Source organism: Temnothorax curvispinosus, unplaced genomic scaffold (assembly GCF_003070985.1).
Source record: "Temnothorax curvispinosus isolate PA1 unplaced genomic scaffold, ASM307098v1 QBEX01011098.1, whole genome shotgun sequence".
Taxonomy (NCBI): domain Eukaryota; kingdom Metazoa; phylum Arthropoda; class Insecta; order Hymenoptera; family Formicidae; genus Temnothorax; species Temnothorax curvispinosus.
Genome location: NW_020220878.1, coordinates 364,401 through 382,563, shown reverse-complemented (window position 1 = coordinate 382,563; position 18,163 = coordinate 364,401). Strand labels below are relative to the sequence as shown.

The 18,163-nt window shown below is 35.2% G+C and overlaps 2 protein-coding genes across 11 annotated transcripts in view; one reads left to right on the top strand and one right to left on the bottom strand.

The window, feature by feature from the left end:
• The window catches only part of LOC112461120 (COP9 signalosome complex subunit 8), a 34,281-nt gene extending 30,851 nt beyond the window's left edge, over positions 1 to 3,430 (bottom strand). For 3 of the 4 annotated variants that reach the window (XM_025026222.1, XM_025026223.1, XM_025026224.1), the window contains exons 1-4: positions 3,233 to 3,430; positions 2,994 to 3,064; positions 1,204 to 1,382; positions 199 to 485 (exon numbers count right to left, since the gene is read on the bottom strand). In XM_025026222.1, the coding sequence (XP_024881990.1) occupies positions 226 to 485; positions 1,204 to 1,382; positions 2,994 to 3,064; positions 3,233 to 3,298 (576 nt within the window). In that variant the 5' untranslated portion in view covers positions 3,299 to 3,430 and the 3' untranslated portion in view covers positions 199 to 225. Of the gene's footprint in view, positions 1 to 6; positions 486 to 1,203; positions 1,383 to 2,993; positions 3,065 to 3,232 lie in introns of those variants that run through there. The other variant, XM_025026221.1, reaches the window with a different exon arrangement.
• Positions 3,431 to 3,851: 421 nt separating this feature from the next.
• Positions 3,852 to 17,903, top strand: LOC112461118 (dedicator of cytokinesis protein 1). Of its 7 annotated transcripts, none has more exons than XM_025026214.1 (23): positions 3,852 to 4,112; positions 4,951 to 5,108; positions 5,206 to 5,954; positions 6,102 to 6,258; positions 6,354 to 6,524; positions 6,610 to 6,990; positions 7,085 to 7,300; positions 7,398 to 7,720; positions 7,892 to 8,240; positions 9,228 to 9,326; positions 9,672 to 9,862; positions 9,962 to 10,312; positions 10,514 to 10,790; positions 10,907 to 11,154; positions 11,328 to 11,459; positions 11,543 to 11,822; positions 11,910 to 12,133; positions 12,229 to 12,528; positions 12,841 to 13,150; positions 13,250 to 13,359; positions 13,754 to 13,879; positions 15,164 to 15,431; positions 15,515 to 17,903. In XM_025026214.1, exons 1-23 carry the CDS (start codon positions 4,070 to 4,072, stop codon positions 15,971 to 15,973), a joined length of 5,922 nt encoding a protein of 1,973 aa, XP_024881982.1. In that variant the 5' UTR covers positions 3,852 to 4,069; the 3' UTR covers positions 15,974 to 17,903. The 7 variants fall into 7 exon arrangements, with proteins under 7 accessions (XP_024881982.1, XP_024881980.1, XP_024881981.1 ...); XM_025026212.1 differs by having other exon boundaries at positions 4,867 to 5,108; positions 6,105 to 6,258; XM_025026213.1 differs by having other exon boundaries at positions 4,867 to 5,108; positions 13,772 to 13,879.
• Positions 17,904 to 18,163: the final 260 nt, after the last annotated feature.

The window sequence follows — 18,163 nt, the reverse complement described above, 5'->3', positions numbered from 1 at the left end:
TCTCTCTCTCTCTCTCTCTCTCTCTCTCTCTCTCTCTCTCTCTCACAGGGGTATGCTTATTTTACGAACGCGAACACCGACGATGCTACCTTTGGCGCGCACTTCCTCCTTTATATAATAGGATTACGAGGTGAGATTGCGAGAGGAGTATCGAGTCCGTCGTATAGAGACCAAGCGCGGCAACCCGAGTTCACATACCGAGGATCGGGGAACGGCGAAGCTCTCTCAATTTTCCAGGAAGGACACGAATTGCGTGAGCTTCTGCAGCTGGTCCTCCGTCAGGCAGATCTTGTCCGATTCATCGTACTGTTCCTCGTCGATCTGTTTGCGCGGTTGCACTATGGTGCCGTCTACGTTCCAGCCTCTGTCGATGGCGGCTTGTCGCGCCTCGTCCAACGACATACCGCTCATCGTCGCCATGGTCGCCAGGTTCAGGGAGGAGTACGCCTTCGATATCAGCCTCATCACTCGTTCTCGTACATTGTCTGCAAAAATCGGGGTGGTCCAAAATCGGGCGGATGATTCCGTTTAGCGCAGCGCGGAACTCCTCTCGCTTTTAATAAAGAACGAGAAGTTCGAGTAAAGAGTGACTCCAACTGTGCTGGGCAGATTCCGCTTGAATAATCGATTATCGGCTGGCGTTTGTAAGCGATAATTATGTAGACGGTGGGTTTAATAACAATTGATTGTCGTTAATTATAATAAGGTAACATATTTAGTCCTTGCGCGTCTACAGATGTAGGGCGCTAAATAAGGAAAGCAATTTGCCACAGTTAACACAAAATTAACCCGCGTATAATATTCATTTAAATGCCAAATATTCTCTCATATATGCTCGATAAATGATCATTAATAACTAACAATAAAATATATACATATTGTACATATACAAACGGCAATATGGCACAATTATTTGAAAGAAAATATTGGATCTGCATTCAACGATTTAAAAAATTTTATTATTATTATTACAACCGATAATCCCTGAAGGCCCGTTCGCGACCTATACGTACGAATAACTTCTTATAGATATCTTCTTGCTTATACAAGAAAATACCAATATCTCTTTGTACAAGAGAAACATAAAAAAATAATTCAGTGACGGACGGTTGTTAATTACCACTAATTCTGTCCAAGCGAACGAAACGTTTGTTTTATTAGCCTTAAGTGGCCTAAGTTTATCGCTTTGCCTTATTGACCTACCTTTGAGGACTGTCATAACGTCTTTGATGTCTTCACTCCATTCCACGTTTAGGGCCGCGTGGACCGCGGGCCAGTTGCGTTGCCACATGGATTGCCCTACCGTCCATACCCGTCCGAGCTCTTCGTGGGCGGTCTTCATGTCCGGAGGGATTCGCTTCCAGAGGTACTTCGCGTTGCACCTACGACCACCGGTTGTTCGTTCAAGCGGACCAACGGATAAGGCTGGAGCTACGCTATGCGCGTTTTCGCGAATCGGATTCGCGAATCGTTCATTTGTATACCATTCGTCCTAAGCACAATGGTATACAAATGCACGATTCGTGAATCCGATTCGCGAAAACGCGCATAGTGTAGCCCCAGCCTAAGGAGAATCGATCGCAATCCTGAACGCGATGCATCGTGCAAAAATAAGGTCGACTCGGTGAACGAGTCGCTACTTCAGTGAAATATTTTACACGACGTTCGTGTTCTTGATGCGAAACGTTCGTTAATAAACTTAGCGCCGCGAGAAACAGGGAAATAGAGACTCTCAGAGTCTTTTAATCGAGATGATTCTTGAATAACTATACAAAAATGAAAGCAACGCGAAGGAATAAGACATAACTCGCTCGTAGATAAAACTTGTGGGTCTTAAGGTCTCCAAAAATTTAATATGTGTAAAAGGAAAATCCGACTATGTGGTAACAAATAAGATATAAAGAAAAATTGCACTATTTTCAATAAAATTGAATATATTCTTGAAATTTGAGATAGTAAGGGAAGCTAAAGCTCTTAAACATGTATGTCAGAAAAAAATTAAAAAATATGTATTTTTTTTAGCGATTACTGCGCGATTAAACACTTGTATTACAAAAGAATTATAGTCTAGTTATAATTATAAATTAGATTCATTACAGACAAATCTTTCTCTTTAAACTTATAAAAATTCACTGCAACTATTTAAATAGTATTGCATAAATTGGACAAATTGTAAGCCTTATTACTCTCTTGAAAAAACCACTTATCCTATATTAATACAGTTGATACAATCAGTGGTTTATAGATGTTAATCCAATCCAACATAATATGCTTTACAATCTTTTATTTTTTATTGTATTTGATTAAAGCTTTTAATCCACCCAACCGGCCACATTTATTGAATTATTAATTAAAATCACGACGTTTTGATCATGGGTCTTTTTTAAGTGTGTATAAAAATCATATAATCAGTAATATAGTAGGCTAATAAAAATCTTGATCAATATGACACTATGCCCAAACTACGATATAAGTTTAAAAGATTGTATGTCACATAGAGGTAAAATTAATACGTGTGTAACAATACTATATAAATCCTAAATAAATTAAGGATGAGATTCATATTAACCTTCCTATATCCGCGCATTGGTCTGTCAGACCGACAATATACGTTTGCCTTGTTTTTTTTTAAATGGAAAACAAGGCAAACGTATATCGTCGGTCTGACAGACTAATGCGCGAGTATAGGAAGATTAAAAAGCACGTCAGAATCACATGACAGTTAAAAGTTAGACTAACTAAAATGGACAAACATTGATTAAACTATTACTACATAGATATTCAATATTTCAACGTATTCGAGAACTTCTCATTGTTCAAATATAGACTAGATGCTATAAAGACCTTACGCCTTATGCATTTAAATCCTATCTAGCTTGATTTGTTAATAAGACAATTGATAAAATGTCTAATTGAGAAATGACGGTATAATATCCTCAATAAGAGATAAATCAAACGAATAACAATGAAACAATGAAAAGGTTTTTACTTACAGATCATTCTGATGGAGGTAGACAGCCAGCAGTCGCATATAGGCTTGTGCGGTTATAACTCCAGTCGGAGCCTGAAACAGCAGAATGCGGGTAAGTAATTAGAAACCCTCCCCACACACCAGTGACATTCGATCTAAAGCATATTTTACTGGGCTCGGACGCGTAGAAAGAGCCGACCGAGCCGACGACGACCGACATAACCTACAAAGCGTTCTCGCTCGCGCGGACTCGAGACTCACCTCCAGTTCGCTTATTTCCAACTCGTTCATCAACTTGTTGAGTTCAACCGTGCAATTGGGCACCATGGTGATAATTCTACTGACTATTCCGACGGTAACGACGACACGAAGGCCCAAAAACACGCCGACATGGAAACCGCAAGCGAGGTAAACGAAACGCGATGACGCGACGCGACGCGACACAAACAGCTGAGCCCAACGCGGCCCGCGGCCGCGGCGACGATCGAAATAAGCTCGGAAAAGTTAGCGGAATAGCAGGCGTCATCTACCGTCCGCATGCTGCAAACAACTGGTCCCTCATTATATACCGATCGCGGATTAACAAATAGACTACAGAGAACTTCCTTATCGATAATGATAAAGTTATCTCCCTCTGGTTAAAAAATTTCTTATATTTTTTGTCAAAAATTAATTTTGTAAGAATTGGGATTTATATATGAAAAATTCTGAAAAAATATATAAAATTTTTCAGACACTTTTGGAAATAATTGAATGAAGATTTTCGGAATATTTCGGTATCGAGTACGCGTTCTAAAACTCATCGAGGAAGAGATGTCCAGCCCAGCCTCTCGTGGAGTCTTGGCGAGGGTACTGTCTCCCCGGTCTCCGCCTCTCCCCCGTCTGCTCCCCACGTCTGCCCCTGCTCCATCTCGTCCCCTGTCACTCTCTCATTGTGGCAATATACAGTAGAGAAGTAACATCCTGTGTTTCGAGGCACTATAGTTAGATGGCAAGGTAGAACGTAGCAATAATAATTCCCTCTCGCACTGACGAAGTATGTGTCGAGATGTAATTGCCGTGAATAATCCTCGAAGGTGCTAAAGTGTCCTGAATAAAATGACAATGACATGGAAGCGGATTGAGGAACATTCCGGAATAGGTGAGGAGTAGTTGGCGTATACGAGATTGAATAACCCCAACATCCTGGGAGGTGCCCCCCGAGTTCAGATAAATTCTCGTCTCGCATCGTCCGACGCGGTCGTGCGGGCTGCGTACGCGCCCTCCACTCCTCGGCAGGCCTCGCGCCCCTGCATGACATTTGCGCGCATATCAAATATTATTTACATAACGGTATATTATTCGAGCGATGTTAAATGTCAAACTGTCCGGAAAATACCTGCGATCTTCTATTTTTCGTTGTTGATTTAGGAAAGGATCCTTCGTTGACGTTGGAAAACCAACGTTAATTGTTTCAGACCTTGTTTTTAACCATGTCAATGAATAGATTGTTGATTGAAACGCATGTTGATTACTTGTTCGAGGAAAAAAAACACTGTACATGCAACATTATACATACATCTACATTTAGATGATACATACATCTACGTACACTTTGCTCCTGTAAACTTTGCGTAGAATTTATTATGTATAGTGTTTGAAAGTTTAGAAATACAAATTTTACATTATTGTGATTATTTTTAAATTGTGACGTAAGATAAAGTAGATAAAATGTCTGATTTTGTTAGTTGGCATGCAAACTCCAAACTCCAAAAAATTATAAACTAATTGAAATTAAAATAAAGAGTACGAATATTCCACGATAAACAAAGTATTCCGTGCATAACACCATGAAAAACACCAAAATCAGACACACGTCCTATATTTATTTTCATATTTTACTTCACTTTATTCAGCCATCCATAATTTTGCACATCCAATTCCGCACGCAATATGCTTAACGGTCGGAGAGGTTGTACAAATAACTGCGGAATGTGCAGATTGGTATTATGGCCGCAGCAAGTTTAAGGGTACATGGGGAATTTTTCCAAAATCCTACATACATATCCTGCAGAAATCTGCGAATACGGATAACTTAGTGCAGGAGATTACTAACGTCTTGCGAGAATGGGGGCATCATTGGAAACATTTGTATGTGGTGCGTATAAAGTGTCTCGTCGTAGACAATTCCCATTCATTTCTGGAAATAGGGAGAGTATTATGTTATGTCTAACTTGATAATTCTGTATATATAGACACACTCCGAGCACTTCGAAACAATGCAGCAACAGATTCTGGATGCGATCGGATACAGAAGCAAGATTTTAAGCGGGACTTTAACGGTAGACGAGTTGAAGGACATGAAGAGATTGGCGACAGCAAAGATAGGCACTGGGAATCAACTGTTGGGCTTGGACATGGTGGTTCGAGACGAGCACGGAAATATTCTGAATCCCCTGGAGACAAGCACTATCCAATTGTATTACCATCACGAGACTGCTGCAGAAAGGATAAGAAAAGCGTGCAATGATACCAAGAAGAAGCCCTACAAGCCACAAGTACCTGTATATTCACATATCTTCTTCGTTAGTGTGAGAAATTTTGTATGTAAAATGGCAGAGGACGTAGAGCTGCTGTTGACTTTGTACGACGGCAGAGAGATGAAAGCTATCACGGAGAACTACGTGGTATCGTGGAGCAAAGAGGGACTCGCGAGGGACATTGATCAGCTGCACAATCTTAGAGTATTGTTCACGGATCTTGGTTCCAGAGATTTAATGAGGGACAAAGTTTATTTAGCCTGTTACGTAATTAGAATAGGCGGTATGGAAGCCAAAGAACCGGACCACCGTCGCTCGAGTGTTACACAAGCTAATCAAACCAAATCTAAGGGCGCGGAAAGTATGAGGCGACCGTTCGGTGTAGCCGCTATGGATATTACCTTATTCATTACCGGCAAGCTTGAAGGTGATGTTGAGCAACATCATTTTATACCTTTTATACAGTAAGTACGTGTTTAGAATGGATATTTTCGGCTTTATGACGTTTAATAGTACGACATTCGTGATTAAAGCATCAAGGAGGAGCATTATGATGGCTCTTACAAAATTGAAGTAGACTTGTTTTTGTCGGTTTCCTGTCTTTGTTTCAGATGTTGTGAGAAAGACAGTCTTGATGGCACATTACGTAGAATTATCGCGCAGAAAGAAACAAATATCCAGAAACACGTTAACGGCAATATTGCCAATGTCACAGGTGGACAAGGATTGTGGACTAGCTTAAAATTGCTGAGGGGTGATCCGAAACAAGTGAGTCTTAAAATGAAATTATTCTATAAAGTTATTCTATAATTGCTATAAATAGTGAATTATATTCTGAAATTATTTTGAATATTTACGAAAAGGTACGTGATGAAAATCCACATTTGGTGCTTGGTAATGTTGCCATCGCGCGTAAAATGGGATTCCCAGAAGTTATTTTGCCGGGTGACGTACGTAATGATTTGTATCTGACGTTAATTAGCGGTGAATTCAGCAAAGGCTCCAAATCTACGGACAAAAATGTAGAAGTAACGGTGAGTAAGAATAGAAATTTTCAAAAATTTGTACTTTACATATTCTTAGAAATATACGTACATGAATACTTATAATTTTTAACAGGTCAAAGTATGTAATGAACATGGTATAGCGATCCCCGGAGTTATGACATTAGGTGGCGGCGCGTCTCCAATTGACGAGTATCGTAGCGTAATTTATTATCACGAAGACAAGCCTAGATGGTGCGAAACATTTAAGATCGCCATACCTATAGAAGAATTTAAGCAGGCCCACTTAAAGTTTACGTTTAAGCATCGCAGTTCTAATGAAGCGAAAGATAAGTCTGAAAAGCCATTTGCTTTAAGTTACGTTCGATTAATGCAACGCAACGGCACGACTCTACAAGACATACAACACGAATTGTTGGTTTACAAGTTGGAGCAGAAGAAATACGACGAGAGCGATATATCCTACTTTAAATTGCCATCCACTCGTGGAGAATTGGTATACTTATTTATTTAATGAAGAGATAAAAAAATTTAATTTTTTAAAAAGATTATGCATTTTATTTTAATTTTTCTTTATGTTTGTGTTTTAGGCTGAATTAAACATGGAGAAAAAGCCAAGTTTAGGATCGCTAACATTAAGCAGTAAGGATAGTTTTTTGATAGCGACCAATATTTGCTCAACTAAATTAACCCAGAATGTAGACTTATTAGGTTTACTTAATTGGGCATCGCACAATACGGACTTAAAAGAATCTTTAGCTGCTTTAATGAAAGTTGACGGGGAGGAAATAGTGAAGTTTCTGCAGGTAAAATAAATCTGATTTAACGAAAATTAAGATTACGTACATAATAAAAAGTAATATTTCTATAAGGGAAAATTATATTAAAATTATTACGTTCCAGGATGTTTTGGATGCTTTATTTAATATCTTAATGAGTAATTCAGACAGTGATGTCTACGATGACATGGTCTTTGAGTGCCTTTTATATATTATCGGACTCGTATCCGATAGAAAGTACCAGCACTTCCAACCAGTATTAGATTTATATATTTCTGAGAGCTTCTCTGCAACTCTTGCATATAAGAAATTAATTGCGGTATTACGCAAGCGTATAGATAACGTCAACAACGGCGATGGACAGGAACGAGATTTATTGCTTAAGACAATGAAAAGTCTGCAATACTGCATGAGATTTATTGTCGAATCTCGTCTTTTATTTACTGAGTACGTTTTATTTTTCATTACAATTCTTTTCTCATACATTATATAATCGTTAATAAAACGTTTTATAAAATTGTCTAAATACGACAATATAATAAATATGGCTGTGAATATCTGTTCCAAAAAAAGAAGTATGCATGATTTTTAATGGACATTCGTAATTTATTTTTAAAGGTTAAATCAGGATGAAGAAGAATTCTCACAAACCTTAACTGATCTATTACGGTCTATCGTTAATCTCATGAGTCATGAAACAGATGGTACTCTGTTGGTTCAAGGCGCCTGTCTCAAGTACCTACCAACGACGATACCTCATTTATTAAGAGTTTATAGCGGCAAGCAATTAAGCACAATTTTAACAGATTTACTCGTGACTCTACCAACGGGTAGATTAACTAAACAAAAAATGATGACGGTAAATGACATCGTCCACAGTCCGCTTTTTTTAAATGTGGACTGTAGAGCGATTTTATTACCAAGAATTACTATACTTGTGAGAGACTTATTGGAGTCCAAGGAGGAGGTAAGACGTTAGCATAAAGTATGCTATTTTCTAATGCTATTCCCTAACTTACAGTTTATACGAAATGGAATGTTCATTACTTAACCATATCTCACAACAAATAATATCAGTTCATACATTTATTCTCGCAATACTTCATGATGAATCCTAATTACATCTGCATATAACTGCATATCAAATTTGATCATATTCATAAATTTTTACTTACATTTAATATCGTTCAGTGCGTCGTAAGATATCATTGTTCGTGCTTTCCGTGCAGCCTGTGATCTTTCCGCCACGCATCTTTCTATGAATTCTCTCTCTTAAACTTCTCTTTTTACAGAGGATGTCTCTTTATTTTTATTTCTTAAATTGTTTGTGATAGCTACATTTTTTATTAAATTCTGCTAGCTGATTTTTTAATTTCACATTATAAGAAGAAATAGTTGTACATACATGTTATAAATTGTGATCTCAGAAAATTCAATAATAATGAAGATTAGTAGTAGAAAATACAAATGTATTGAAAGACATCCTTTACTTATTCTTGATAAAGCATGTGAAAGGAACATGACTTAAAAGAGTTTGAAACTTGGAATGTAGCATGTGTTTGTCCAGTAATGTTATTGTAATAATGTTTGCCCTGCATTGTGCGATAAGTTTTTACATAAAATTATTTGATATAAGGTTTACATTATATATGACACGAAAAACTCTAAATTATTAAATACATTACTAAACTATTAAATACATTATTAGATATTATCTAATCTACTTTTTTTTAAGTATTACGAATAATTTTCTGCTGATATTGATATTTTATTCTGCGCTTAGTGATATACTGCGTCTTTTCTGCAGTTCTATATTTACATTGGTGTCGGGAAAATTTTTCAGTAATGTAGTCGTATACGTCTTTCGAAAATGGCATTGTTTTTTTTTCCAACTAACAAGGGTTGTTTCATTTTTTTTTTTGTACGGTTTGGTTTTGGTTAATGGCGTTTAAAGGGTCTATCGAGTACGCCTGGAAAGAGCGTGGCGAAGGTAGCCAGGCTGCTCGGCGAAAATCGGCATCGGCTCAACCAGCACCGCGGCTACTCCGAAGAGGTAATTTTTGTCATAAGTGCAGGAAATTGCAAAATTCCCTATGCAGATAAATAATGCGTTTTTCACGGCATCATGATTTTGAGACAATTTAACATAGAATCTTGATGTACTTTGCACTTATGTCTGTTGTGTTGCATTACAATTTTTAGCGTCGGTGATTCGCGTTACGTGAGTTATTTTTTTTGTGTGAATGCAGAGTGTATATCATATCATACACTAATTTAGATGTGTAGATTATATATGTATATTTACACAATAATCTTTTTTATTTATTTGTACATTATAGACGTAGATACGATTCATAAAGCAAGCTACTTTTTATATCTGTTTCTTATGTTTCTACAGGTGGAATTATGCGTCAAGATATTGTCTGACATCCTGGAACTGACTTTTAGAAAAGACGTGGGTAGCACAGTTTCAGATGTCAAGGAGATAATGTTAACAGCCCTGCGTACTATTATACAGACAGTCATATCAATGGACAGAGAAAATCCCTTAGTTGGAAATTTAGTTTCAGTAATGTTGGCGATATTCAGGTATTTTTAAGATTCTAAAAATGTAAAACAACTGTAAAATATTGTGACAAGAATAGACTGAAACACATCTTTTCGTTCTTTTTTTTAAATCTTTTTCAGACAAATGACACAACTCCATTACGAGGTGTATATCAATCATTTTGGAACAAAAATCGATTTGCTTGACTTTCTTATGGAGATACTGTTAGTCTTTAAAGATCTGGTATCTAGAAGCGTATTTCCAGGGGACTGGTGTGAAATGATTATGCTCCAAAATAACATTATTTTGAATTCTTTACGGTATTTCTCGGCTACAATTAGAGATTATTTTTTCACCGAGTTTGAACATCAAGCATGGTCAAATTTCTTTCATTGCGCTATCGCATTCTTAACTCAACCTGCCCTACAATTGGAGACATTTACGTCAACGAAACGAAATCGAATTATTAAGCGTTATAAAGATATGCGCAGGTACGTCTCTCTTATGTAATATAATAATTATACAGAATTACTTTTAACATCGAGACAAAAAATTCTTAATCGATACATTCTAGGTATAATTATATTTACTAGATATTATGTAGCTAAATAAAGTAAAATTAATTTAAATAAATAGGAAGTGTGCCAATATAAGTGAAATTAATATTATTCGCTTTTTTCCTTATATTACAGAGCAACTGTGTTTGAAATCAGATCTATGTGGTTCAACTTGGGCCAACACAAAATACTGTTTGTGCCCAGTTTAGTTGGTGCCATCCTCGAAATGGCATTAATACCTGATACCGAATTAAGAAAAGCTACTATACCTATTTTTTTCGACATGATGCAATGCGAGTACTACAGTTCACGTATAGTGGAAGGATATGGCGATACTAAGCGCGATCCTGCTCATATCAAAGCTAATTTTATGGAATATGAAAACGAAATGATTGCAAAATTGGATATTCTGGTATAGTGTTTTATATACATAATTTTTAATACTGAAACAAGAAATAGTCTTAATTAAAATTTACTCTGCTAATTACATTGATGAAAAGTTGTTTTATCAGAGATTTGTTTTAACAGGTCGAAGGAGGCAGAGGCGATGAACAGTTTCGTACACTTTGGACTGACGTTATGGGTTCTTTATGCGAGAAACATTCTACAATGCGAGAACAAGGCTTGCGTTTCGTAGACACTATAGCTAGACTCATGGAACGTTTATTGCAATATCGCGATATTATTCATGCAGAATCCCAAGAACATTGTATGCTTTGCACTGTAAATTTATTAGAATTCTATTCTGAGATTAATAGAAAGGAAATGTATATCAGGTAAATGTATAAAAAAATCTATTATAATTCAAACGTTTTAATTGTGTATCTTCTAAGTCTGATTAAATCAATGCGATTTTAGCTTGGATTTTTTAAATCTGAATATTCCATAAATACTTAATGCAAATAATAAATTGTATATTAAAATGTATTAAATGACTTTCTTTATACAGATATGTGAATAAGCTGTGTGAATTACACCTAGAATGCGATAATTATACAGAAGCAGCTTATTCTTTAAAGCTGCACAGCCAATTATTAGCATGGAGTGATCAACCTTTGTCACCTTTGTTAATATCACACAGGTAATACTACCAACCAGAATTAAATAGATAGTTTATATATAATAAGCTTGTGATAATATTAAATTACTGTATTATTTTTCTAGATATCCGTTATGTCAAACACACCGTGAGTTGAAAGAAGCATTGTACAATGATATTATTGATTATTTTGATAAAGGAAGAATGTGGGAATGCGCCCTTGCCGTTTGCAAGGAACTAGTCTCACAATATGAGGAAGAAACATTTGATTATTTGCAACTGTCCGTACTATTAAGACGGATGGCAAAGTTTTATGACTGTATAATAAAACAGTTAAGGCCTGAACCAGAATATTTCAGAGTCGCATATTACGGCAGAGGGCACCCTGCCTTCCTTCAAAACAAGGTACGTTCATGTGTTTAATATATCTTTGATCTTATTTCATCCGTTTTTCTATTCTTTATTCAACGAAATAATATATTTGTGATACAGGTATTTGTTTATCGAGGAAAGGAATACGAAAGACTTAGTGATTTTTGCACAAGAACACTGAATCAGTTACCGAATGCAGAGCAAATGAATAAGTTGTCTCCGCCCACCACAGAGATGCTAGAATCATATCATCAATATGTACAAATCAACAAGGTAGAGCCACTGATGGATGAAAAGAGGCATCGCCTAAGTGGTAAACCAGTTACTGCAGAAGCAGTTTTAAGGTGCGTATTGTACGTTACATTGAATACAGCTTACGTAAGATTTTATCAATTTTCTATTGTATTTCTGTGTGATTATCATTGTCTTTGTGTTCTAGATATCATCGCGTGAACGATGTGCAGCGCTTTAGATTTTCAAGACCTGCTCCGAGAAAGGAAATCATTCCGACAAATAGCGATAAGGAAAAGGAAATAAATACTAGCACCAACAATAGCAATGAGTTTGCCTCGTTATGGTTGGAAAGAACAGTACTTGTTACAAGCTACCCGTTGCCAGGAATACTTCGATGGTTCCCTGTGACGTCTAGCGAGACATATTTAGTCAGTCCCTTGAGGAATGCGATTGAAACTATGGAAGCTACAAACACAGCATTGAGGGATCTCATTATTGCCAACAGGTTTGCATGATATCTTAGTTTTATTGTTCGAAACGAGTTATAATCTCTTATTGCAACAACTTCATACTTTTCAACTTAAAACTTTTAACTCTTTAATTAATCATTTAAAAAACCAAGGCTTATATGGGTTAAACTTTGAGATCGAATATGAGACCTGTCATCTATGAGTTATTCCTATCACCGAATCACACACACGTCACTCTATCTTTTTATAATTTATGATGAATATAACGTAGAAATAAAATTGATTTACTTGTTTATTATATGTCTATTATTATTCACAATATAATCTTTCGTGTAACTATTTTGCAGGAGTGATCCCAGTCTTCCATTAAATCCTTTGAGCATGAAATTAAATGGCATATTGGATCCAGCTGTTATGGGTGGAATCGATAACTATGAAAAGGCCTTCCTCAACGCAGAGTACAGAGATAGTCATCCGGAAGAGAGTTCGGATCTTCTCAAGTTAGAAGGGCTTATTGCAGAGCAAATCCCTCTACTCAGCCTAGGTCTACAGTTACATAAAGTACGAGCACCCACCGAATTGGCACCGTTTCATCAACGTTTAGAGCAATGTTTCATGTCAATGCGTACTCAAGTAGAAGCTAAATATGGAAAAAGGGTAAGGCTTCTAACCGTTCAAGTCAGTATCTATTGAAATAATATCAAGTAAATACACGCATTAGATTTCTAAATCCACATAATTTATTCTATAACACAGACCTGCGACTTGCAAATTGAAAGCCTAACGCAAACCGTAACAATGCGGAGACCACCAATTTCGAGAGGAGATAATCACTGCCTGTCCGAGTCAAATATGAATAATTCAGAGTAAGCTTTCCTGTCCATTCTTGCAGAGCATGTTTACTATTTTAACTTTTAATAAGTTTATATAATCGTAACTAACACAGATATAACTATTGCATAGCATGCTATTGCTGTATCACGATCATCATTATTGAAATAAGGCAACATTTTAAAAAAGGTGTTAACTGCTCTTAAAAAGCGACATTAAATTTAATTGTTTTTAACATTATCTTTATTTCTGTTAAATGATAAAATAACGCGACTATCTTGCGAGACCTATTCCTCAATATTATAAGCAAAAACTATATACTGGTTGTGTATATTATACAGAATGTCCAAGATCGAACATTGTTGATCTGGAATATTCTGTATAAATAATAAAATAGTTAAACAGCTACTTTGTAATTACCCCGTTCAGCTATGCAACTCACTACAGGGTATCCTCACTTACAAGATCCCAAGTTGCAACGTTCAAGTCGCTTACATCGTTCAATTTTAACAACAGCACACCTCCAAGTAATGCTCAAAGCGTCAATTTGTCAAGGTAAAGTCATCATATCAGTGTTTAACTTAACTTCAGCACTAACTAAAAGTTAAAGCATTTCTTTTCGTAGATGAATTAGATGTAGTGCAATTAATCCTAATCATGTAATATTAAAATTAAAGCAACAAGATATTTATGTTTTCTATACTTGGATTTGATATAAAATATGTAAATATTTAATTTGTAATTAATAATTATTTGTAGATGCACGGATTTATTTATAAAAATTACATATTTATTATAAAAGTTACGTTCTGCACTTATAGAAGATGAATAATGCCGTTTAGAATACGTGATAGAAAAGAATGCAATATGATTTCAGGAATATTGCTGTTGGACCTGATAAACTCTCACATAATACCTTATTATCCTTTCTTCGCACATAGTACTCCTACATATGTTTCTTTCACATTTTACATTTTTTAATGAAAGCGTCACACAATGCTTAATATTTTGCTTGTTTTAATTTTGTTAATTTTTATGCAATATAGTAAATAAATATTAATGCATATCCTAGCACACATATTACACTAATTTGCACTAATCTAGTTTATGTTACTTTAACACATGTTTCGAGGATAGGTAACATTCATAAAGTTATTATTTGTAGTAACCAATTATAAATATTAGCAATTTTTTTAAAATAAATTTAAAATTAAGATTTTACACCCCAAAAGCTCATGATAGGACAATAAAAGCTGTTTTGAATGCCACATTCTTTTACCCCACATTCTTATCATATAAATACTTAATTCTACATGTATGCAAAAAGTACATTATTTGTTTCGTTATGATTATAAGCATTTTTATATCTCTTATATTTGTTTACTTTGCTTTCTATCTGCATGGTCTTGTTTTGCATTTTTCACTATATCGTCATAAATATCCCTGGAATATATATCTCCTTCAACTGGCAATCTCTACTAAAACTTCCTAAGTCTACAATAACTGCGATAGGTAATTAAAAACATGCACTTGTGTTACGAGACTATTGCAAATCTCGAATGACACTGCGATTATTATTAGATGTTTCTCTTACCACGCTGACTCCCTCAACATATAATAAGTAAAATACAAGTGTACACACAGTGTGTGGAAAATTTTATTTTAACAATGATTACAAATAATTTTAATTTATCCTATGAAATTTTCAATCGCTTATTATGAGTTGCACATCGTTCAATCGCTAGTAGTTGATCTCTTATCTTTTTTATCTATCCAGCTAAAAGTTTTCTTTTTTAATTGATAGAGACATCTTTAATCGCGGATATTTTTAATCTGTAGAAACAACTCCATGCGTTCGCACATCTTGTCAACGGCCTCTTTGCAAAAGGCATTGGGAAATCCAAGTCCAGGAACGTACAAAAAGAAGGATTCAAAGCGTAGAAGCTCGCGAAAGAGTGATTCCGCCACAGTGACAAAAACCGATCAACCGACCAGCCAGTGGTATACCACAACCGAAATATCCCACAGCTCAATTCAGGCAACATCGTCTGTTACGTCGTTAATATCTAATTTACATTCAACACATGTATTTGAGCTTCGACAAGAGGTAAAGACTTTATGAACTTATTATTGCCTTGTTGCACGCGACTTTAAAGTAAATATAATTAGAACGCGCTTCTTCGCACACAGCTCACACCAAAACGTCCTCTGAGATCGGAAGCGGAGAAAGAAAGGAGAATGAGTAATCGTTGGTCCGGCCAATCTCACTATCTAAGGAACATCAACAACGGACTGGAATCAAGCGGTTTAGGGAAGGGAAATAGAGATAGCGTCGGCACAACTGACAGTACAGCATCCGAGGACGACCCGCCACCTCCTCTACCGATTAAAATGCGCGAAGCCGATTATTGTAATCTTCCAGAGGAGCTGTCTAATAATCGGTGTGCGGCTACTTTGAATAATCTCAACAAGTCTTCGGGACAGTTGAAGAACAAGTTGCCGACACCTACCGACGACGATGTAGACAGTCATTCTAAACCGCCCACACCTCCACCGAAACCGAAAAGACCGATTCACAATTTGAATAAGAACACGCTTGCCTCTAACGACGTCGAAAACTCACCTGTCGAGGATTCGTCGACTGCATAATGTAACGTATAAAACTCTGCAGACGCCTCACGTTGTCCACCTTGCCGAATGTTGTGAACAAAAAGCGTCCATCCACGTTTGCAAAAGCGTTCTCCATTGATTTTTGTATCGTTGATCTTTAGAAGAGTTACCATTCATTAGTGTTAGTTCTAATATATTTCTTTGTGCCTTTCTTTCGCGGTTTAGGATAAGCGAATAAGTATACGTTGATATAAAACAAAATTCTTACCAAGTGTACTCTGTGCAACAGAAGGTATTGCTTTATCTATACTGAACGAGCAATGTTATTGACAAGGAAATCCAAAAATTAATATGGATTTAAAACACAATATTTTACAACTGATAGCGCACATATGTGACAAGGACTATAACGCCGTCATAATCTGATACTACAGCAATTTATCATATTTCTATTCTTATATATATATATATAGCGAAACTTTGTGCTATATTCAGGAAAATTCAAGATTTTTATAATATTATCGGTAAAAAAGATATTAAAGTGAAGAGATCTTGTGTTTATGTAAGGATGAAAATTGTAAAATTCGCTTTTAACAATCAGTCACTCTAAATAAGCACATTATCGAACATTTTAATATCGCTTCATTGCAATTCACAATGCTTGCTGTAATATCCATTACAATGCGTAGCAGCATACTATAGTAACGTCCATTCTTTCGATCAAAGACTTCATTTCAATATGACTTTGGACATATATATTCGTGGAAAATATATATATTTTTTATAAATTTTGATATAAAACGTATACACACATACATAGCTTTAATTGTAATAAAAACTTTAGAAACTTTTACATTTTATACTAACCATTTTTGAACGGATTTGCTATCAAATATAATACGCATTAAATATAATGAGAACCGTTAAACGTTTTGCAATCTGTTTGTTACAATATTTTAATTTATTTCACAAATTCAATTTTTATAACCTAATTATCAGAGTAGTTATAATTTAATCGCGAAATATAGTTATTTAAATATTACCAAGAGCCATTGTGATCTAGTGGTAAAACAATTTATATGTGTTAATGATTATATAAGTCATTCATATTTGTTAACAGCGAGACTGTAGTCTTATATGTTAACTTATTTTTAAAAATAACAAGAAGATATTGAGAGATTGTTTACAAGTATATTCAACAAGAATAAGTATGCAGCAAATGATAATGCATATGCTTTTGCATATTTGTTTCATCCAAATGAATAATGTACTTGTAATGATTACATGGTCATAATACAGTCATATGATACCATGACAAACTACTTCCTAATTAAGCACAAGAATCAGAGTAAAAGTTCAAGTTGATTACAAGGAGCTATAATCTGTAATCTTATAACCATGAAGACTTTATAATTAATCAGGATACCAATTTTGCATTGTCTTAGTTACGGCACGTTCTAAAACGTATATATCTTATCTATCAGATAAGATATATACGGCTAAACTTATCTATCAGAAATAGCCGTTCATAATGTTAATTACAAATTATTTATTATGTTTTTCATCATTATTGAGTCTCATGCCAAAGAGATTAGTGCTTTATTTATTAAAAATGTTAGAGCATTATATGTATTGCTGAAGAAAAGTAGCATCGTAATATATTGATATTTATACCTAATGCACGAAGATAAAGAAGATAAGCTACAAAATAGAGAGCTTAATAGTTTATTCATTACTTATGATAATTAATGTAACAAAGATCTGTATTCAAAGTTATTGTTCTTACGTTGATTCAATTCGTTTACTCGTTTGCGGAGTAAATCTCCGGAAAAAGAAACAAATACATATATGTTTGTACAGCCATATGTTTGAACAGAACAGTTATGGATACAGTTCTTAGCTTTGACACCAATTTTGTTATGTAATCGAAAATTGACAATATATTGAGCCTAAAAATTAAGAAATTTAATATAGTACCATTTGCTTTCCTAATTATATAATTATATAATTAATTACGTTTTACTTAAGGATTAACGTGCCGTCTTTGTATCTAAACTGAAACAATCTTTCTGTTTTATTCTTACATAGGATATATTATATTGCAACATTTTCATACAAATCAATATTTTTATTTAATATACTTCAATTAATTTATTTAACTACATTTACATCGACAGACATTAATTATAAACAAGTGCCATTCAAAATATTAAATCCATACACACTATA

Bases quoted from the DNA above. Each gene is read 5' to 3' on its own strand.
- LOC112461118 (XM_025026211.1), top strand. From the start codon at position 4,070: ATGACAATGACATGGAAGCGGATTGAGGAACATTCCGGAATAG. The intron at 9,863-9,961 runs GTATTTTTAAGA...AATCTTTTTCAG, and splicing joins GTAATGTTGGCGATATTCAG to ACAAATGACACAACTCCATT. The intron at 11,823-11,909 runs GTACGTTCATGT...TTTGTGATACAG, and splicing joins CTGCCTTCCTTCAAAACAAG to GTATTTGTTTATCGAGGAAA.